This window comes from Patiria miniata, unplaced genomic scaffold (genome assembly GCF_015706575.1).
Source record: "Patiria miniata isolate m_02_andy unplaced genomic scaffold, ASM1570657v1 HiC_scaffold_11, whole genome shotgun sequence".
NCBI classification, from domain to species: domain Eukaryota; kingdom Metazoa; phylum Echinodermata; class Asteroidea; order Valvatida; family Asterinidae; genus Patiria; species Patiria miniata.
In genome coordinates this window covers 4,725,772-4,749,562 of record NW_024037049.1, presented here as the reverse complement: position 1 = coordinate 4,749,562, position 23,791 = coordinate 4,725,772, and the positions used below count along the sequence as shown (strand labels likewise).

The following is a 23,791-nucleotide window of genomic DNA, read 5'->3' as shown; positions in this document are numbered from 1 at the left end:
TCCATTGCAGGTTACTCCCCAGCTAATGCCGGTGCCCATTTTTGCTAGTCCATCGCAGGTTACTCCCCAGCTAATGCCGGTGTCATGAAAATCCGACTCCTGTGAACATTGAACTTTTCCCCTATTATTGGTTAATCCCTGGCACGTGACCAGTCACTCTCTTAATAGTCATACTTACACATGCGCAATACAATGGAGTCGGATATTCACGCTACACCGGTACCCATTTATACTCCTGGGTGTCCTTGGGCAAGTGGGGATGAAGTGGCTAGCCCAAAGGACACAACATATGGCTGGATTCGAACCCCTGACCCTCTGATCATGAGTCACAAATCCTATCCACTAGGCCATACCCCCACATTATTTCCGCACCTTTTCGGACAACTGAGGGCGCTCTTGCTGTGATGTCATTTCAGGAAGACGCAGTTTAGTATAGGGGTTTTCTGTTCAAGTTGTGAACCTAAAAATGTGCTTATTGAAAATATTTGTGAGAAAAGTTTGCTTATTGTTCTGACACGACGAATCACCTAAGAAAAGAAAATATACGACAGAAATATCTAAAATTCTGGCAACTTGAAAATGGCAAAACGAGAAGGTGCATTTTAAAGGATTGCATTAAAAAATAAAACCATGGCCCCGGAAAAGGTTTTTATTATCTTAAACGATTTGCTGCATGTTTTCCATTTTCCCACCACCAGGCATATTCTATTCCAATTCCAGATATATGATTTACAATAGCCCATGGTGTTCTGCCATTTGAAGGGAGGGAATTCAATCGAAAAAGTGTCAGCGGATCCCCCCCCCCCCCCCCCCCCCCACAGTACAACCTGGTGCTCTGCCGAAAACAGTGACAAAGCACAGCCCCATGGTATTATTTCATAATACTCGTAATTGTTTTCTAGTGGGGAAGTAAACGATGTATGCTAGTTTTGCTGTTTTTTTTCCACGTAGTATCCACACTGCTTGTTGATTACTGTTTGGACCATCCGTATACTCGACCTTCCGGGTAGCGTCGCCAACGTCTATAAATGATAAATTTGCTTTTATTTCCCTGTTGACGGGATGACATTGATTTGCAGAAGTGAATGACTTAATAACAAATACTTCCTTCAAATAATAAACATCTGTTGTGCTTCGCCTGAAAAGAGTAATGTAAATCACAATGAACCCCACTGACGTGTAATTGTAAAAACAAGGCGTATTCTCTTTTTTGTTGAATCAGTCGTATCAATTACTGGAAACATCATTTTGTTGATAAGTCTTGTTTACATGAATCATCCGCAGTGACCCCTAACCCATGCTATTTTGCAACATTCATGAATTACGTAGCCCAGTCATCAAACAGTTGGTGACGAATTGCCTAGCCAAGTTCAACTTTTAACAAGATACTTACAACGTGTAGATGGTGTGTCGGCATATGGTAAACAAAATTGTCACGTACGTACATATAGTACGTTAGCGTATACTTCTTCTAGCAACACGAGCTGCACGCTATAAATCCATTAGCCAGAAAACCTGAACTCGCACAAAATCATCACGGATGCCATGCGTGTGCAGGGCCCATTCACAACACGTACGCGCAACGGATAGGAAGGTGACGTGTGTGCGCTGGTTTTGGGATATTACGAAACGTCGTGCACGGCATTTCCAGGAGGCGAACCCTACTCATTTTTCCGGAGCAGTTTCAACGATCTGCCATAAAATGGAAGAAAACGGGCAAGTGTTGTGATTTTATCATCAAGAACTGGGATCAGTAGCCTTGCCCATTTCAAAACGTCGAGTGAGCAACATTGAATCTACCGAGTTACACGCGGAAGTAGCACGGTGCCTAGCGCGTCTATTGAGTTGTATGCACTGCGGTCGTATATTGGGGGATCAGCTGTTCACGCCCGTAACCTCAAATGCATTGATTTCTACTCGAATAACAAGCGTTTTTCCCGAGAGATTTTTGAAGTCGCTCCCAAACTGAGGACGTCAGCTTGTGCCATTGTACAGCAAGATGTACGATACGAACACTAAAACACATAGATCGTGATTCCCTTTCTGTTTGTGTGCGCCTAAATAAGCTCCAAATCGGATGAGCAGTTGGCCGAAGAGCTCACGAGGAAGAGACTTTCTTTTTTTTTTCTTGGGAGACTCATCTTCCCCCGGCCATCTGTCTCAATTAGTATACCAAGTAAGTTAGTAGCACTGACAGAACATCATGGGGGCCAAGTCGACTAAGATGGGCCATGTCATGGGCAAACTAACGGACTTCTTGCATGTGGATTGCCGTTTCTCTATGAGCGGGGACAGGGAATCGCGCATCCTCATTCTGGGCCTTGATGCTGCCGGTAAGTAAACAGAAAAAAGAAAATTCCTCCTCCTTAATGTCGAGATGCCTGACTCAGGGTGTCTTGAGTTCACATGACAGCTGGCTTAGGAATGTGTGTAATAAATCTCGGATGGCCTTGAGTTATGTCGGACAAAATGTGATGTTGCTGCCTGGTTGGTATCAGGCTAGTTCATTTTTTATTTCATAGGCCTGTTGATTACTTCATTTAATTATTTTATCCAGATACGGGTGGCGTCACGTTCTTCCGAATGCCATTTCAACTGTTCAAAAGCAATGTACATAACTGTTGGCTTGGTACACTATCGTCTTAAAATAACACCTGCATGCCATGAGTAGAAAAACTTCCGTTTTATTTGTTTATCATTAAGCATGCTAAGGATGTACAGTTTCACCTTATACCTTCCAATAATTAAACAGAAATTGTAAGTATAGTGAATTGATTAATTATTATTATTATTATTTAATTTTTAATGTTCATATTTTTCAATCTTGGTAAGTGGAGATTTCATAATGTTTTATTGTATTACTTTTCCTTTTTTCTTTTTGCAAAACAATCAATTGATATACGGATTCTTTGAAAGAAAGCGCCGGTATTGTTTGGCACCCGTAAGTCTGATCTAGCATAGCTGCACAGTCGTCAAATCAAGGATTTCCGAACACTGTTTTTCACATTGGAAATGTCAGACTCGACAACACATTGTAAATTAATCGTCGGATATTGTGACATTTCCTCACGTGTTGACAAGGAAGGCCCTGTTATGAACTGAATTTGCAGTTCCCATTGACCATCCTTTTCTTGCACGTACTCAAAATTTATTAATTATTTTACCATTCACTTCCCACTGTCATTCTCAGAATTAACTTTGAGGTTGTAGTGAATTGTTTCACGGGCGCAAGGCCATGATATCGATGCGTTAACACTCGGGGAAAATAATACGCCATTTATATTTCCTTCTTGCACTTGCACTTTAACTCACATGTGTATACCGATAACAGGCAAAAGAGTTTCAGCTGTTCAAAAGGAGCACTGCTTGTATTGTGTCGTGTTGTATTCCACTTGTCAAAAGTGTATTCTTGCAATGTCCACCGCGGGTTGGTTGACTCGGTTCGTGCACATACTTAGCCTATTTAGTATTTACGCGGATCTATTTGCGGCATTTATTATTGAAGTTTGCTAATACTTCGGGTTCAACTTCACAATATTACCCCCATGATCCCCCTAAAGGCTTTTGTTCAATTCACTGAGCTGGTTTGTATTGGTTTTGACAGCATGGCTCGAATGAACGCTTGATCAGTTTCAATTTTATTGTTGTGGCATAATCCAGCACTGATATTCTTTGGCGGAGCAGACGCCTTTAAGTTATAGCTATGACTATGATTTCGGGTCAAAGGTCATTGTTTTAGACAGAGGGACCGAGCTCTCTTGACGTGAACGAGGTCATTAAAGCGGATATGACTAGGTGGTTTGGTGAGCACCTGATGACATTTGGGAAGAAGAAGCCATAGGGGTTTTTTTTGGATTGGAAGGCTGAAGAGGTATTTTGAAGAATGTCGCCACGGTCTGTCCTGTTCTTCAAACAGCAGCCTCTCCTTTTGTTATTGTGTCCTTTTAATAGACTCAAAGACGGTCCCAATTGTTTTTGACATTATAAGAATGCAGCATGGGTGGTCTGTTCAGTGTGTTGTATTTTAAAAACAATTTAAAATATGGTGAGGATTAAGAGACCAAAGATATTACATCCCTTAACAAAGAAAAACCCGAAATTATAGAAATGTGTTAAAATTAAATTTGCGCATGTAGGCCTACGGCATAATCTATATATTTTTTCAATGAACGAATGTGCATGCATCACGATTGATAGTTTCATCCTACCGTAGATTAAAGGGAATATACATCATTTGCTTTTGCTGTAATTTTCAGAAATGGATGGAATTGGGGGGTTGGAAATATATAGCAAATATAGTTACACTGACTTTTTTGAGGTTTTGGGTTCGAAAATGCTATAAAAACCAAGAATAACAATCATATTTCTCTAGTCTGGTTCCCTGACTCTATATAAGAAGAAACAGAGCAGTTTACATACATTGGGGAATTGTAAGGTCAGGGAACCAGTCTAGCTGGCTTGTACCCGTTCATAGGTGTGTAATCGATTGCAAACAAGTGCGATGGTCAATTGGGGCCAGTATTTGAAAAAAAAAGCCAGTTTTTTTCCAACGCTGGTCGGCCGACCAGCGTTGGAAATTGATACAAAAATACCACTTTTCTTGAAAATGACAGTATACCAGGTGCCATGATTTTACAGGATGCTTTACACTGTCATTCACTAACAGTCCAGCAAGGTATTTCAAAATGATTTGGTAGTTTTATTTTTTGATGTTTGCAAATGTTGTATTTTCCCTTTAACACAAAGACATAATCTGTTCATTATTATTGCACGAGAAAGGTTTTACCTGTTTTGTTTTTAACAAAGAGCTGTAGCAATAATATCATCATCATATTCATGCCAACGCTCATGTCCTTGTCGACCGATTCTTAACATGTTAGATTTTTTTCAGGGGAACCCAACGTATCCATCAAGTCGAATAAATTACAGAGTCTGAATATAATTGGCATAACTGTCACGAGGGGACTATGGACCATCCACTGGAGTACTTGAGTCCACCTCTCCAATACAGGTCTCCGTGTAGATTAGAAGAAGCGCAGACGATCCGAGTTGGCCCGAGGGAAGCCTACCCCGGTAGCTGCCAATGACTCATCCCTCGCTTTTATTGATGGTGATGGCAGTGAACTGTATCTCCATTCTCAATATCATACCTAGTATGTGTATTCATAGAGATCCTGTAAGCTGGATGTGTCTGGGTGCGACCAGCAGGAGTGGTAGAGCAGAACGAACGATGATTCAAATACACCAGTGACCAGTCTGCCTTTTAAAATTTCGATTGAGGCCTATTGTAACTTTCATTTAATTCATCCCACCTTCTTCAAGGCTAGCTAGTGCTTGTTGGCACTTATCATATCGATGGCATGCAGAAAACTTGTAGCTTTGATGACCAAAACATACGAGTTAAAAACAACAAACAGGAAATAGTTGAATAACCAGAAGACCCGACCGTGTTCGCATAGTTAGCATCGTGTCAACTCAAGGCCTCTTCATTCATTAATCATGGAATGATTCGCGTTGATGCATGTAAATTGTAATGGAAATGGAAATTGGAGCAAATTGGGTTATGAAGACATGTTGGAAATTATTTTTCTCTACTTTGTCGCTCAGAGTATTATGATCAGAACAATTTGGGACCTGTTTAAATTCCCCGATGCCAACGATTTCAGGATGAAGGTGTTCGGTCGTGATTATTTCATTGAATCTAATTTTCGGAATTTGTGTCCCGAAGTTTTCAATGAAAATACGATAGGGTTACAGCGGTTATCCCTGGAACAGAATGTTGATTTGGTAAACATTTCAGTGGCTGGTCGTAAATTTTGAAATTTGGGATTTGATATTCGCGTGATTGCCTCTTTTTCAAGTCGTAATTCAGTGAACAACGGTTGCGCCAGGAATTCCCCGCAAGTTATCCCGCGCATGTAAATCACCGCAAAGTATGCCAGATTTGCCTGAAATGCGCCTAATGTGCATACCCACTGTGACGTGGTTGTTCCTCAAACGTAAACAAGTCCCCGCAATGGAACTTGAAGGCGCGTTGAATATGGTGAAAAATGACAGTCGGTGGCTCAAAATAGATGCCTATAGTGTTTTAGTGAAGTGTGGGCTGGATGGAATGTCATAAAGTCAAATCTGTGACTATTTGGTGCTCTGTGATATAAAGATCCTATACATTGCAGACATTTTTGAGAAGCCTGTTTATGTTCCATACATGCATGAGTATAACTGAAATATAGTATAGTATATGCAACTGAAATATAGTAACACCCCCCCCCATAAAAAGCCCTAGAGATGGCACCTAAATGCAAATAGTTTATCTATAGGCCTAAAAGAGTCTTCGGAATCCTTGAAGCAAGAAAGATCTGATTATCATGGTTCTCATGAGGCCTCTTTATCCATGATCTCTTTCCGTGCTCAAACAAGACGAGCATGCATGGATTGAATCAGAACAAAAAAAATGATCATATAACCACAATTTTCTTGGGATGCCAAATGTCTTGCACAATGTTGTTCGCTAAAGCGGCGTTCCCAGACATCGAAGAAAAATGAGGAATACCCGACATGAGACTCGGTATTATTTCAGTCCTTGGTAACTTCTCGTTGCATTTTCTAAAGGTATTCGTAATTGCCTCTTGTTCAATTTTTACTTCCTACTTTCTTCTCAGTTAAATTTGATCACTGTTTTTAAAAAAAAATAATAATGTGACATTAACCAACCGACCTGCCGACCAACTAACCGACCGCTCTCTATAATTAATCTACAATATCAGTCGACCAATCTATCGACTATGATTTCATATAACTGTGCTGTAACCCATTTTCAAACTGATAAGCTATTAATGTAATTGAAAACATGGATGACACGCAGACCGTTTCTAACTCGTTCTGTCATGTCATGCAAACCCCACAGGCAAGACGACCATCTTGTACCGCGTCAAGCTTGGAGAGGCCGTTACTACCATCCCCACCATCGGCTTCAACGTGGAGACGGTCACTCCCGTACCTAATGTGACCCTGTGCGTGTGGGATGTAGGCGGTCAGCAGAAGGTGCGGGCACTATGGCAACATTACTTCTGTGAGACACACGGTGGGTATTAAATACATTTATTCTCCTCTTGGGTGAAAGGTGGTGGGGGATGCAATGCTGAGTAATAGGTGGACAACATAGCATTTTGGCTATATAAAACGATACGAAGAAACGGAGCATTTATTCTTGCCAGATCTGATTCCAGTATAGTTAGTCTGATCACTCTGATGATGAGTAATATTTTTATCAGCCACCTTTTTGTATTAAAAGGCAGTTTGAAATAGTTAAAACATGTTCCAGCCGCTGACAGAGCCGAGCTCGATGCAGCCATGAGTAACTTGTCTTTGAGTTCTTACTTCTTTCTGCCTCGCCGCAAGTAGTATCAGTGCTGAAATTACCACAAATAAACTCGAGGAAATGTAAAATGCGAAAAAATATAAATACTTAGTTAAGTAGTTCGCATGCAACTGGGGGCATTTGACACTGAAACTCGTCCAAATTTAATAGCTTTGTGAAGACAGACTGGGCATTCAATGGACCGAGTCATCCGCAAGGCAAAATAAATATATTATTGTGGTAAGAAAGAAATGTAATTGCAACAGGATGTTTAGACCGGACATAATAGGCCAAGAGTCCTTGCTATATTGTCAAATGGGATTGTTCATACGCGCAACCGTAAAACCAAGTCTCGTAAGTAGGTACGGGAAAAGGAATCACCAAGTGATGGGCCATTTTGTACAAAATCTCTGTCCAATCGCTGGTGCTTAAAGTTGACCTTTGTTTGGTTTGCTGATACTTCGGCAGCTCAAGTGCACTACAGTGCACTAGCTTTAGCCAATAGACCATGATGGCACATTAGTTTATAAAATTGGATGTTGTGATCACGTGATGCCAACTTTCAGCAAACTGTTCTCTGCAGTAAAATATACATCTCGAAATATGAGGGGTTTATAGAAGTGTTGACATGTAATCTACCGTAACCAGTAATGGTTCATTTGAATTGTGCAGAATCTATAGTGAATTGAGGATGGTTAGGGTGACCGTTGGCCAAATAACATGCAAAACATGTTTAAATGTTTGGGCTGCCCGGTGTTGCCTGTACTGAATACGGCATGAAGTCACGTGTAATATGGTCTATCAGAACCCAATACCTGAGTATTATCATTCCAGCATTCTGAAAATCAAGAATGATAAGCCATCAGAGCTCTGGTTGAATATTTATTCTTTTAGGTCTGTGTATAATGTAAAAATGTGAGATATACATGTACGAAAGGAAGAATTGAGGGAATGCGCCAGCTTCAAAGACCGGAATCTTCATTGACCTCAGCATTTAATGGGATAAGAGGCGATCATCAGTCTAATGTTGCATCTTTTCGTCTGTCCTTCCGCGACTTCAATTTTTCTAAGATGCCTGTTACCGAACTCCACCCATATAACTCGTGCGCGTGTCGGTAATCTTTTAACCCAGTTTACGCCGAAAGGCTCACTTATCATGTCACACACCCTCCGTCTTAAGTGCATCAATTTTGACAAGATGCAGGAAGTATGGTTTATCGTGAGTTCGGGCATGTCATCGTGACTCAGCCATGGATGTAATAGCGGTTGCATTTCCCGCATGTATTCTTTTTGGGGGGCTGATATATTGATATAGTCATAACGGGACTGATATTGGTTCTTCAACTTCATAATTTGCATAAGTTGAGGATGCTAGGGTTAGTGTGGTTTTCTTGTTATGATGAATCTTGATGTGCCCATATGGGATCGTTCATGCGGATGACGTGTGGTTTGACTGCAGACAACACATCACCGGGTGCGATGAATTACATGATCCCGTTGTGGTTTTCCCTGTAAAGCTTATATCTTGTGCCCTTTCCTTCAACTGATAAAAGTAAGTTACTCAAAGTGAACGCGAGGATGAATCATGAATGTCACCCTTAAAGTATTAGGTCATTGTTCATTGCCTATAATAATCTTAACTGACTTGTTAATATGCGTTCCTTAAAGCATTCTGAAGACTATATGGTACGAACCCCAGCCACAAAAATACAACACTCATCATCATTAGTGTCATGCATTTTTTACGAATATACTATCAAAGGAGCAAAGAATGTAACAAAAAAATGCAATATTATTATCGTGCACATGTAAGTCTCAATTATCCTTGTGCCAATGATGAGAATTTCAGTGGTTAACCGTGAGCTTTCTACAAAAGGTCGCCTTTTTGTATGATGATGGACAAAAGTTCGCCTGTCAAGTATTTTGAAAACCGATATCTGTGACTGCCTGGCATACCAAGCGTTAACAGATGGCATCCGACTACCAATGCGCGTGAAAAAAAATCACAGGCATTTTTAATTCGAGTTTTTGTCCGACCGATTTTGAGAGGATCACTTCACTTGCAGTGCATCGTGCGAACAGACTCTATAGTTGAAAATATATACTTGCCCGAGTCTCTACAGTTGAAAATAATTATATACCTGCCCTTGTACACTACAGTTGAAAATAATATATATACCTGCCCGTGTCTCTATACACTACAGTTGAAAATAATATATACCCACCCGTGTCTCTACACTACAGTTCAAAATATACCCACTCGTGTCTCTACACTACAGTTCAAAATTATATACCTGCCCGTGTCTCTATACACTACAGTTGAAAATAATATATACATGTACCCACCCGTGTCTCTATACACTACAGTTCAAAATATACCCACCCGTGTCTCTACACTACAGTTCAAAATATACCCACTCGTGTCTCTACACTACAGTTCAAAATATATACCTGCCCGTGTCTCTACTCTACAGTTGAAAATATAAACCTGCCTGTGTCTCAATGATAAATGATGTTGTTATTTAGCAAAAAGTTGGGGTTTTTTTTCATTACAAATACATGTAGTGGCATTTTGTATCGGGAAGTTCGAGTCGGACACCCTTTTATTAATCATTCGTTAGCCGTTCTTTCAATCTCATCATACGAAATGGCGTGGAATGCACAAGCTGAGTAGCTGACAATATAACAGGGAAGAGTTTGAGGAAATGAAACGGGACTAGTGAAACGATATCTTTAATCACAATGGCAGGATTACGGGTTATCGGCGAAGTAAATCTCCAAATTCCCCAGCAGTACAACGATCGACTATTTTGTGGCCGTATATAATATGACCATAATGCTTTAAAGGGAAAATACAACATTTGCAAACATCAAAAAATAAAACTACCAAATCATTTTGAAATACCTTGCTGGACTGTTAGTGAATGACAGTGTAAAGCATCCTGTAAAATCATGGCACCTGGTATACTGTCATTTTCAAGAAAAGTGGTATTTTTGTATCAATTTCCAACGCTGGTCGGCCGACCAGCGTTGGAAAAAACTGGCTTTTTTTCAAATACTGGCCCCAATTGACCATCGCACTTGTTTGCAATCGATTACACACCTATGAACGGGTACAAGCCAGCTAGACTGGTTCCCTGACCTTACAATTCCCCAATGTATGTAAACTGCTCTGTTTCTTCTTATATGGAGTCAGGGTACCAGACTACAGGAAAATCATTGTTTTTCTTGGTTTTTATAGCATTTTCGAACCCAAAACCTCAAAAAAGTCAGTGTAACTATATTTGCTATATATTTCCAACCCCCCAATTCCATCCATTTCTGAAAATTACAGCAAAAGCAAATGATGTATATTCCCTTTAAGCTACGGATGCTGGGGAAAATGAGCCATGAATCGAACTAGGATCTAAGCTGATTACTTTATGCTCGGAGTGTTCTGAGCGGATTTACAGTACATCGCCAAACGCATATAATATGTTTTAGACCGCAGCGAATGGCATTTTTGTATGGAGCATCAAACTGGAGAAGTAGATGATCCCAAACTTGCTTTGAGACGGCGCATTCATTTTGTATGACTCAGATACCGTGGTTATTTAGGAAAAGCCACAACCGTTGTTTTTTTAAGGAAAAAAACCCGATGTATCAAACCAATTACGCAAACCAAAAGTAAGTGTAACGTATGGTCAGTAGAGCAGAAAGAGGAACTAACTGTCATACTTACTAGTGGTTTCACAAAAGAAAGTACATGTACATGTATGTATAAATAAATTATACTGAAGAGTTTGGTGTAATTTTATTCAGAATAAACTTCTGATGAGGAATAGTTTCATGTCGCCTCGTTTAGAGGAAAATTCATTCTTTACGAAGCCGTTACATAGCTATAATTTTAATGAGTGTTTTTTTTTTGTTGGGAGGGGGGATACGTACAGTATCGCAGCGCCGACTGTTTTGCTATAGCCTGTGGTAAGCTTAGGTGGGTGATCTATTACATTAATGGTGATCGGGCTAGACGCTAGAAATGTTAGGGACATTGTCCTCATGTGACCTTATCCTCCGGTCACTTGGAGGTCTTCCCGGCAAAGAAATCACACTCTTGGTATTTTTTTTTCAGCACGTGTCGCAGTTTGGGAATGATCAAAAGCAAAAACTACAAACTTATTATGAAATACCTTACTTGACTGTAAGTGAATAGTCTCAAGCATCCTGTGAATTCATGGCACCTGGTGTGCTGTCATTTTCAAGAAAAGTGGAATATTTGTATCACTTTCCGCTGAGGATACTGACTTGAACTGACTTTTTCAAATGCTGCCCCCCCCCCCCCCCAATTTACCAAATTTAGTTAGTCCAAATTTTGTTTACAATCAGTTACACATCCGGGAACGAGTTCAAGCGATACATGTAGTCTGGTTCCCGGACCCGACGTCGATAAATTGCTCCGTTTCATCTGAAGTAGGGTCAAGGAAGTGAGGAACCATACTACAAGAACAACATATTTTCTTGGTTTTTCCAGCATCCATGAACACAAAACTTAAAAGCTGTCAGTGTAACAATATTTGCTATGAAATACTAAAAGGGTAAATTTGGAGCAGTAGTTGAAAAATAGTTTTTCCGGCAGACCACCGTTGGAAATGTATACAAAAATACCATTTTCTTGAAAATGACTTAACACCAGGTGCCATAATTTTACAGGATGCTTTAGACTGTCATTTACCAACATCCTAGTAAGGTATTTCGTAAAAATTTTGTCGATGTTAAAGTCGATTTAAAGCAAAACCATAATGATAATACTTATAGCGCTGTCATCTCTTATCAGGCCATAACGATCCACTGACAGTAGTACGACCTCGAATAGTGCATATTGATAAGCAACGAGGTCAGATGCATTTTGCGCCGCGTACGATGACCCCATGCAAGGCTCCTAAAGCCATTTGGAGTGAGGAAATATGGAAAAAATATCTGTTGAATCAAACAAACAAAAAAGGACAACTAAAAGTAGAGAGAGTGGCATGCATCTTTCGATTGGAGTTTAAAAGACCCTGAAGCCGATACATTTTCACCATGTTTTGAAGTTTGGAAATTCAGGGCGGTTTATGACAACGCATTTCCGTAATTATCTAAAGTAATTTGTCTCAAATTTGACAAAAACTGAAGAAATACGAAATGCAAGCATTGTACTCACTGAAAGCTTATAATAAGATTGTTATATGGTATTGTCTGCTTACTTATGAAGCAAAATTGCATCCTTTCACCATGGTGTGCATTTGAATCTTGAAACGAAGATTGATTTTATAGGTTTCAACCCCAAATGATAATTCACATACTGTGACATTTGACTGGCGATGTTGGTATTTAGTTTTCTGTTTGAGATTTTTAATTTTTTAAAAGAGGAATCTTTTGGGGGCCAGTTGAAAATGGTACAATGATATATGAGGAAAGCAAAGCAGTGGCGCGCCCAGGATTTGGCTTGTGGGGGGGGGGGCGCACCATTTTTTTGTTTAAATTTTTTTTAGAAGTTTAAATTTCCTGAAAAAATGTTGCCCAAAATTTGGCCGCAGAAAAAAAAATGGGTTTTCTTTTTTTGGGGTGGACTATTTTGACGTTGGTGGCGCCACTTACACCCCTATTTTACTACTCAAAAAGAGGCCACATACATATCACCAAGGTCAAATCGTCTGAAACCTTGTGTTTTGAAAATAACACTCTGCCGTTTCTTGGTACTAAAAAACAATTTCGTCTGGGAAAACGGGCACTAGACAACTCTAGTGCAAGTTTCAATATTCATAGACAAATCTGACTTTTTAAAAGAGTGATATGTTTCATCGCTTAAAAGTTGCTTCTTTGTCAGTGACGCAAATAAATATGCTTCACATAAATCAAAACGTGAGGCTTGGCGGGTGGTCTTATTCCTGCATTTTAAAAATGAGCTTCAAAAAGAACCCACGGACCAAGTTTTGTGTGTGTTATAATTGAACCTTTTCAATCAGTTTATGTGTATACGTATAAGTCTACAGGATTAGGAAGTTTCCATACATGTACATTCCCGCAGCTGTCGAAATCCCATTACCTCCAATGGCGCTTTTATTTGCAAACCTATAGTGGTCTAGTGACAGACCCAAAACCGTGAGAATATTATACGACCAAGGCCAACGTCTATTGTTGGCGCTGCTTCGATATTATCAACAGTCAACTTTTCCGGATTTGTTTGTCTTTTCCTTTTGGCCCTACAATCTACCATCTCGATCGTATAGTTGGATGTGTATTTTCATGGTTTTTTTTTCCATTCTCATATGCAAATATACTTAAAACCACATTCCAGAACTTTCATTGTTTTGGTTGCTCAATAGTCATCAACAAGGCCAGGACAGGCCGCCTACGTCACTGTAGCTGATGTATAGACCAGTTCATGGAACTCCGAATATTGTTATAAGCACGGAAGTTAAAATAACAGGCTTTTAGTCAAAGTGTCATGTCACTGCATAAACATGTACAGGTTTTCATTTTTAAATGAGTGGCTCCCTCCAAAAATAACATAGGAATAAGGTACATGTTATTGACTAGTAACTGTGAACATTTCACTTTATTTGCATATATTATACTCTATTCACAAGTTATTTTTAACATTAATGGAAATACCACAAAATTCAGCTGTCCACAACCGATCATTCACCGATGTGACGAATACCCTTGAAAAACAATGAGGTTTTCCTACCTCCATGAATGAAAACTTGCAAAGGAAAGCAGACAAAAAGCACTATACTATCATTCCAGTAACAGACTTGATTTGGTCCTCATAGGCCTTATATTATACTATTACAAGACACAAAAACTGACAGTAAAATGATGTTTCAATCTTGACTCTAATTATTAAAATATCATATATATTCGAATGCCTGTGTAATTTCTGGTTCTCATTTGGCTGAAAAGCTTCAAAGCATTTAGCATACCATGGACAGCATGGGTACCATGGACGTGCTGATAGCACGAATCAATTCAAGTAGGCCTAATTCTTTTTTTCACATGAGTGGAAGAACATGCTCGTTCAATACATGCTTCACGGGTGCATCAAATTTAATTTGCTTTGTAAGGGGACAAATAATTAATCCAGGTCACTTTCTTTGTGACTCACCCTGTAAACTGCTTATGGTTCTCTCTCAGCTGGTTTGTGATTAGCACATTTCAATTAGCAGTAATTTCTGCTTGGCAGCTACAAGAAATTAGGCCCAGCATGCAAGGCCAGTTCCATCAAGTAGCACAGCATGTCATATTATTGTGTAAATCAAGTGGCTTGAGCAAATATCAGCTGATAAGAACCAGTCACAACTTGACACAATCATAAACCTCACAATATAAAATTGGGCTGGTAACCTATTTTGATAAGCAAAACATCGGCCTTATCCTGCATTTTATTGTGGCGCTTCCAGAGGGGCCAGCCTATAATTCTCTGTGTACCTATACCCTCTGACTGACTGACTGTCACCGCAGAACAAAAGATTATTCATAAACTAGACTGTATTCAACTATAGGCCTTAATGGGGATCGTGGCTTTTTTCACACTTTACTATTGATAATTGATTGATCACCATCCTCTGTTTTTACTGCACATGTACCCCTAAACCATGTATGATGATGCCCTTCTTCATTGCATCTGATGAAGTAGTTGTTGCTGCGAACGCATATTCAAACTTTCATTCTCGTTAGTCATACCTCCATGTTTAAAGTGCTGCCTTACTTTTCCATTTGACTGTCACTTGTGAACAAGAAGCTGCTGAAGTCTCTCATGATTGTCACTTGTGAATAGACTGGTTAGATGTCTCTCTGTCTGTCTGTCTGTCTGTCACTCTCTGACTGATTAACTGCCACTTGTGAATTAGACTAGCCACCTACACTCGACCAAAAAAGAAAGTTCCCCCCTTCCAATACGTTTTTGTCTAACTCAAAAACTACTGAGCCCATCTCGCTCAAATAGCGACTAATCAGTACAGAAATTCCATAGCAATCCAGCCATACTCTTTATTTTGCCCAAAACAGTGATAATGTGTACGAATTTATGCAAGTTATGACAAATGATACCGAAAACAGTTGCACTTTTGTATACGTGCAATTTGTGGTTCACACTCACCTCGCACGTATACAAAAGTGCAACTTTTTTCTCGGTTCCATTTGTCATAAACTGCATAATTTGGTAGAGCTTATCACTGTTTTGGGCCAAACAAAGAGTATGGCCGGATTGCTAAGGAACTTCTGTAGTGATCAGTCGTAATTTGAGAAAGATGTGCCGAGTAGTTTTTGAGTAAGACAACAAAGTATTAAGGGGGGACTTTCTTTTTTGGTTGAGTGTATCTCACTGACTGACTGCATCTTGTGAAATAGACTTGCTTAAGTCCCCCACTGACATGATACATGTGTAGGCATAAGTCAATGTGTACGGCGAAAGTGGATCTTTTATTTCCATCAAGCTACCACCAAAATTCTCTGCGAACTTGTTAGCCATTCTGAATCGACTGAATATAGAATTGTGTGTGTTCTGGGACCAGCCCTGCTATAGGTTTCCTTGTCGTGTTTTCTTTATTAACTTCATTTCATGACTAACAGAGTTTTGTTTTGTACCGCAGTCCAGTGCATAATGCGTGTGCACTGATTTCCTGGACCCGTGGGAGATATAGACGATAGCATTTTTTATTGCTATTGCGATTTCAATCCAACTGAAACTGGAAGTATAATTGCCATTCGTGACCCGGGCTTGTAAAGGATCCAAATGCACAAAACACCTGGTGTATTTAACCATGGACTTTTTCATGAAAGGTTCTGTTGACTCCAACAAAGGTTAATCTTGCAAACCGACCCTTGGACTTACCGAAACAGTCCTTACGTCTCATGGGAGTAGGGTGCGCCTGCCTTCCCACGACATGCTTGCCAAGGTGCGGTAAACTCCCCAAAATGCTTTAGCGAGGAATATCACTTGATCATTCGCACTCGTCATCTGCAGCTCATGTCTCAACGTGGCAAATTAAAGGGAGAAGTTCAATCAACGTGTACATGTACGTGGTGCCTTTTTCTATGGCTATCATGGATTTTAAAATGTACTGTCAGTGTTATTTTTGGGACCCTCGAAAAAAATGTTTTAATTGCACATGTTATTCATGCAAATAACCACGCGTAGTTGTAGAATAATTAATTTCTAAACATGTAGTTGTTTGCGGCCCTACAATTAGTTATTAGACATAATAGTTTACGCACTATACATAGAGAGGCAAAATCACCCCCTCCATAAAAAAACCCACAAACCCCGCCTTTTTCAGAGGGTTGGAGACGCTCAAAATATAAAAGACTCTTTTTTCCCCGGAAAGTTTAATGATTGCGAACTGCGACTGCGATCCAAAAGTATTGGTGACTGCTCTATGTTCCGACACCCCTGTGTTCCGACAACCTGCACACAAAATTGTATTACTATCGGTGAGGGTTAGGTTTAGGGTTAGGTTTAGGGTTAGGTTTAGGGTTAGGGATAAGGATAGGGGTATGTGCAGTCGGAACATAGGGGTGTCGGAACATATAGGTTGAGTAGTCGGAATATAGGGGTGTCGGTAGGTTGAGTATTCGGAACATAAGAGTGTCAGAACATATAGGGATGTTGGAGCATGGAGGAAGGATGGTTGGAGGGGTACGGATCATAGGGATGTCGGAACATAGGTTGCATTGTCGGAACATAGTGGTGTCAGAACATAGGGGTGTCGGAACTCAGCGATGTAACCAAAAGTATAATAACCTCTGTTCTTTCTAAATAAAATCACATTTAAAAATCAACATTGCGAATAACCTCTTTGAATATAAAACATGTACCCGTTTCCCTCTCATTGCCCAGTAAAACACATTTACATATAGCTAAAACATAAGTTGGATGTAAAAGTCTTTATGGATTGACACAACTCTTTACCTTTTCCGTACCGCGAGCTTTCCTTTAAGTTTAACCCGATCTACATTTCACAGTAACCCACAGTGCAGATGAGAAGTGCATTTAATAATCTGAAATGACTTTCACTTCTGGGCATTTCCGGACCAAAAATAATACCCTTATTGAAATGTATATGCCCTATCACCGCTATAGTCGGGTTTTCTTTTGCTCTGGACGGAAATACATTAGCAGCTGTCACATCTTGAATGCATCCATAATGCTTTTTGCTTCAGGGAGATGGGGAAAGTTCACGTGAAGCAGTGCTATTTCTGGTATTGTAAATCATTCTTGTGGTTTTTTTCTGGTTTGTCCAGTGGTTTCTTCATTACTGTGTAGGTTGTCCCATTGATTTTTTTCTTCGCTGCAAGACACGAACATTCGGGGGTGGGGGTGGGGGTGGGGGTGGGGTCCACCCGATGTTCCCTAGTCCCTGTTCCCCAGTCCCGATGTTGAGTCCCTATGTTCCCCAGTCTTACAACAAAGGGTTATAGGGTTAGGGTTAGGGACCGGGGAACATAGGGACGGGTGCGTACCTATGTTCCCAGTCTATGTTCCCCGGTCCCAACCCTAACCCTAGGGACTGGGAAACATGTAGGACTGCACCCACGGAACGCAAAACAAGTCACGGCTACGTTTTTGGACTTCATACACACTACACAGGTCGAGTTTGGAAAAGCCGAAAATGTTCTCTCTCCATCATCACTCTTTATTTTGCTTGTGCACACGTTTCGAGGAAGTAATGCTTCATTGGGACAAGTTGCAACCAGTTCTGTATAGCGCAGGGAGCATCGCGAGCCTGCTACTCGTATTGCGAGAGAAAAAGTACACTGTACAAAGTTCGAGAGAAACGAAACCCTGACAACGTAAACAATGACAGAATCATGCCAATAGAATGTCGAGAGTAAGCTGGCTTGTATGCATGTTGTTTCGTTTTAGATTTATTCCGTGTGGCATGTTTTTTTTTTATAGCTTAGTCCTGTCTGGAAATCTATACTTCCTCATTGCGCATTGATTCTGAACAAACAAACAAACCAATTCAAAGGAAACCAGATTGCAATTTGGTCAAAGTTAATCAAAAGCCACAAAGCGATTGAATGGCTTGAATTTTGGATTTGCCATCTACATCAAAAGGTTGACTTATTAGATGTTTATAAACATATTGTGTGATTGTATTTCCTTGTAATATACATTACTATTAATTTAAAAGTTGTGTTTACTATTTAAGTAGTATTGCTTTCTTTATGCACGTTTTCATTTGTTATAACATTAATATGAATTATAAAGTTGTGATTGGCGAGTGTTTTTGCTTTCTTTTTGCGTGGTTTGATTTCATTCCAAAGCTTGGAAAAATTATCAAGCCGTTAATATTTCAAATCTACAAATGGGTAATGTTTGCATGCCACCTCCTTTCAGGCTGACCTTGCGAGATTGTGAAGGAATTTGAAATGAAAGTGGCAACGAACGAGGAATTCTCAATAAAATACAAATAGAGGTTGAGTCAAAAAGAAAGTGACGAAGTTAGAAAAAAAAATGTGGCTCGTTCCATTTAATAAAAATAATATATGAATAAGGTACATGGTATTGACTAGTATATGCGGAAATGTCACGTAATTTGCAGTTTCTGTTCACAAGTTATTTCTATATTAAAAAACACACAATTCAGCTGTCCACCACTGATCATTTACCGAATTGATGAATACCCTTTCAATACATGTACAATGATCGAAAACTAGCAAAGGAAAACAGAAAAAAATCACAGTTCTCGTAAAAAAAGAAGACTTGACTTATTCCATCTGACAGTAAAAATATGTTTCAGTTTTGACTCTAATTAAAACTCATTTGAATGTGCAATATCTGGTTCTAACTCGGCTGAATAGCTTCAAATCATTTATCATTCCATGGATAACTGTAAAAATGGGTTCTTTTATTAAAACACGTATAAACTCGGATAGCAAGGATCAATTTCAGTAATTTCCCCCCAGATTATTGGAAGAACATGCTCGTGTAATAGTGCATCATTGGTGTATCAAATTTAATTGCTTTGTGTGGTGAAAAAACCATTAATCCCGGTTACTTTCGTTTTGACTCGCCCTGTTGCCCCTCTGATAGGGAATTGTGTACGCACAATCACACAAGCCTGTAGGTTTTTGCATTTCCCCACTGAATAAAGACGTGAAAATATTCCCAGCGTAGCTTAATTCGTGATACCTTTTGTGTACCTTTCATTCATTCGGTATGGAATTTCTTGCATTGTAGTCTCTTGAATAGGCCTCAGTCCAGGCCCATTCACCTTCCAGTGTAGTTTATATTTTTAGGCATGCAGTTTGTACTTTTGTGAAGCCTGGTTTAACAGTCGCTGAAATTCCACAATCGCTATGATATAGTATTGCATCATCGTGATCCCCAAAGTGTGTCATATCAAGAGACATCACAGATACTTTCTGATGATTGATGAATAATATTTCACAGACATTGCTAGAATTTGTTAGTGATAAACTCGGCATGGGACTTTTTCATGATCCACACACCAATCAGGCTTTGGTATGTGAAAATGGCATATAGAAACAATTTGACGAAATATCGTATGGAGTGACTCCGTCTGACCAGCTGTATTAAAAAATATATATGTCAACTACCCATCAATACTTCATGAAGATTTGTATAAAGATCCGACGTTAGTCGCTTGAATATAAACTTTAATTTTTGTACCTTTGAACATATAATGACCTTGGTAACATTTCCGGTGTTTTGATCAAGGTTTTGTTGCATTTGGAGTCGGCATGAACATTTGATGATTTTTTTTTCGTTGTGCAAGGGATGTACAATACCTTTTTAAGGACGGAATTTGTATTCCCCGTTCGATACATTACGCAGAGTACCCTTAACTTAGCTTACTGACTTTGAAGTCCTGTTATATTTTATCTGCAACATCATTTTTCTTAAACTATTTGTACAATTGTACTTCAATTAAGTACAAAGTGTGTGCCTAGATCAGACGGCAAATGTAGAGAATGTTTCTTTTGAATGTTTCTCTTGCACTTTTCCATTTTTTCAGGACTCATATTTGTTGTGGACAGTGCCGATAGAGGGCGTCTGTGGGAGGCCCGGGATGAGCTCTTCCGAGTAGTCTCCAACCCCCACATGACAAAGGGAATCCCGGTTCTCGTGTTAGCCAATAAACAAGACTTGCCAGGTAGGGTAGAAAATTAGTTTAGTACAACAGTGCACAGAAACTGTATATCTTGTCAGTGGTATAGAACGAAAAGATTATGTTTTGGGACTTAATACCTAAACATTTGGCTATCATACAAGCAGGATAAGTCACTTTATGTGTTTGGAATCATCTTTTAAATAGTTCGCTAACATGGCTGAGATACCATGTTGAATATCAGCTACATTGTGGAAAGATAAAGAGGGCGGGGCCAAGGCCGGATCCAGAACACAATTTTTTGGGGGGGGGGGCCAAAAAAAAATCTGGTAGTGAGTCCCAAAAAATTACGGCTTGGGGCCAAATTTTTTTTGGATTCTAGATGCTCTGTGGTGCGATCTGAGGCAATTTCTGACTACTTTTACCAATGGGTTTGTGAGGAAAAGATGGTGGTGTACTCATCGCCTGCCTTTATTGCGAAGTCAACCCCCCCCAAAAAAAATAGATTCTTTTTTTTTGGGGGGGGGAGGGGGGCATGGCCCCCTTTGCTCCCCCCCCCCCCCCCCCCCGATCCGCCCTTGGGCAGTGCTTTGATTAATGAACGGAACGTTGTAAATCACAAGAGGTGCATTAGTCCTAAAGTACACGATTACCGGTATAACTATAAGTGGGATGGACATCAAAATAGCAGTATGGGGTAAAATATTCTTGTTTGAAGTCGGTATGCAATTAATGAAACCGACTTGCCAGCTTACATTTCCATTTTTAAATCGCTTTTTATCGATTGCTGTTTAGCAAGGTCAGTTGTTAAACATGGAGTGTTATCTTTTATGTTACTGGAGAAGCGAGATTTTCTCGTTGACGAATTGACGAATTTTAAGTTGGCACTGAAACCGAGGTCCTCAGTGTCGTACAATGGCGTAGCACTGAGAGCCTCGTTTTCAATTCTAATTCTAGATTCCTTGATTGACCATGCGCGGAGCATTACATATAGAAAATGTGTCACCATGTTGTGACTGCCACTATATACCGCATTTTTATAAATAACTGTTCTTCGAGTTTTGATATTCGTGCAACATGGATTAAAATGAAATTGAAAACCCAGTTCACGTGATGAACAATAATTTGAATTTATATATTTCGAAAGGAGCAGTTCCATTTTTTATATCACTGAAGCAATACCACAAGCGTCCCTGTTGAAATATGTTGGATAACTGTCCATTCAGCTCACAGTTTGTAATAGCAAGTAAAAACTCAGTATTTAAACGAACAAGGCGTTCACTTTATATATCCAAATTCATATCAAACTATCCAAAAGCAGTTAAATTTATCAAGTTTAATCTCAGAATTAATACCCGCTCCATTTCGAGAGAAATCGTCCTTCTTTTTTGAAATGGTGCCATGGTCGTTAGCCAGTCGTTCCATATCATATGAAAGTGCATGGTTTTCATTTTCTAAATCAAAAATTTAAGTGGTGTATTGAGTGGACCGAAATGAACATTGACAATGTATGTGCAGTGAGTTGTACATTAATTTCATGCTGTGTGCTCGTGCGAAAGCCCAGACGCTCTCGCTGTTATTACCCAGCAGGTGTTCTGATAATCATTTCTCGATGACTCATCCTCCTAGGTGCGTACAGTGCGGCCCGTGTGTCCGAGGTGATGGATCTACAGACATTGTCGGAGAACCATCCTTGGCAGGTGATTGAGACACAAGCCAGCACCGGGGATGGACTGCAAGAAGCCTTCAAAATCATGGCCCGAATGGTCAAGCAATTCCACAAGGACTCCAGCAAAGCGGACATTGCAAGCTCAAAATCTGGGGACGCCACGGAGGTCTGATCAAACGAAATATTTTATTGGCGCCAAAATAAAATGACTCTGTTTTAAAAAGTGCTCTTCAGTATTGGTGCTAATTGTTTTTAGTGCGAGTATGAAAGATGCATACCACGATTGCACTGCTTCGTGTTTATATTGATACAATCAGCCAATTATATTACAGTTTAGTGCGATTGGCGGAACGATGGACTAAAATGACACCCCCATGCTGGTTGGATGCTGATTGGCCATGTGGGTTGCGACCAAGGTGTTTTGAGATGCACTGTGCCGTCCAATGAAATGACTGGACATTTACGACTGAAATGTAAATAATGAAGGGGACGTATATGTTGAAAGCTCGATGCTGATTGGACGCAGTCCAGCTGTGTGAAAGATACGTTGTGTGTTCGTCACATCTTGAAGTGTAAATTATTGTATTGGTTTCGTCCGCTCCATTTGTATCATGTAAAGGAATTATTTATATCCACAGTGTTCAAAAGAGCCAGTCTTTTATCTTTGTCGTTAAAGGTACACAGGATCATTTGCTTTCTATGTATTTTTGTTTTTCGTTTGAAGCAACAAAATTGCTCAAAATCTTAAGTAGGGTGCATAACTTTAAAAACTATAACCTGTTAGAGTTTCAGCTCAGTGGACACCACAAGTTTTGAATAACAGCCCTCTTTCTATATCATGGTATGTCCCTCTACAACTCCTTACCTTGTATGGAGATTGGTGTGCGCGTCGCACGTACTGCGCGAGTGGCACAGAACGCAGCTGTACCGGTGTAGTGTGAATTTTGGACTATGATACACTGACTCAATAGTATTGCGCATGCCTACGTGAGGATTGTGAACGTTCAACCAATGAAACGGCAAAAGGCACCGGATTTCACCGGAGTCCAAATTTCATTTGACACTAGAAAAGTGTTAAAGACCAGCCAGCCGGTCTGTATCAACCGTATCAACCGTGACGGACTCTCGACCAATAGGAATGGGTAAACTGTCTTTGAGGTTTTATGAATGTTAGTTTTCTTCCAACCGATACGGCGATACCATTGTAGGAAGAAGAATTTCATAGGGTATTTGATACCATTCATGTCTTTTATTTGAGGACGCTATCTGTTCTCAAATGATTAGGTATTTTATTTCGGGTAATTCCAGATGTTCCTACGTGGCTTTAATGATGATATTGATTATTTTTACTTGTCTTAATTTTAGATCTGAAAGTCATTAGAGTGCCTGTGTTTAACAGAATGAAAGGAAAATTGTGATCAAGGAATCTCTAGTAAAGTATTTAAAGAGGTGACAATATGGCATTCATTGCTGTTTCACCCAAAACGTTACTTTTTTCATCCAGATCACCTAATAAGTGTCTTTTTTTCTTATTAAATTAATGTAAGGAATGACGCGTCCGGTTGCGTGATGGTCTTTAAGATGTAAAAAAAAAAAGTGTCTTTCCTAAGGGGTTGTTATCAAATAAAAAAAAAATCAGCCATGTTGAAAAAGTCGGTGTAAAAT

The 23,791-nt window shown here is 39.7% G+C and overlaps 1 protein-coding gene across 1 annotated transcript; it reads left to right on the top strand.

The window, feature by feature from the left end:
• Window positions 1–1,325: 1,325 nt before the first annotated feature.
• LOC119742612 (ADP-ribosylation factor-like) lies at window positions 1,326–23,106 on the top strand. The gene is made up of 4 exons (XM_038218735.1): window positions 1,326–2,333; window positions 6,908–7,084; window positions 20,365–20,502; window positions 22,087–23,106. The coding sequence occupies exons 1-4, from the start codon at window positions 2,204–2,206 to the stop codon at window positions 22,296–22,298; spliced, it is 657 nt and encodes a 218-aa protein (XP_038074663.1). The 5' UTR covers window positions 1,326–2,203; the 3' UTR covers window positions 22,299–23,106.
• Window positions 23,107–23,791: the final 685 nt, after the last annotated feature.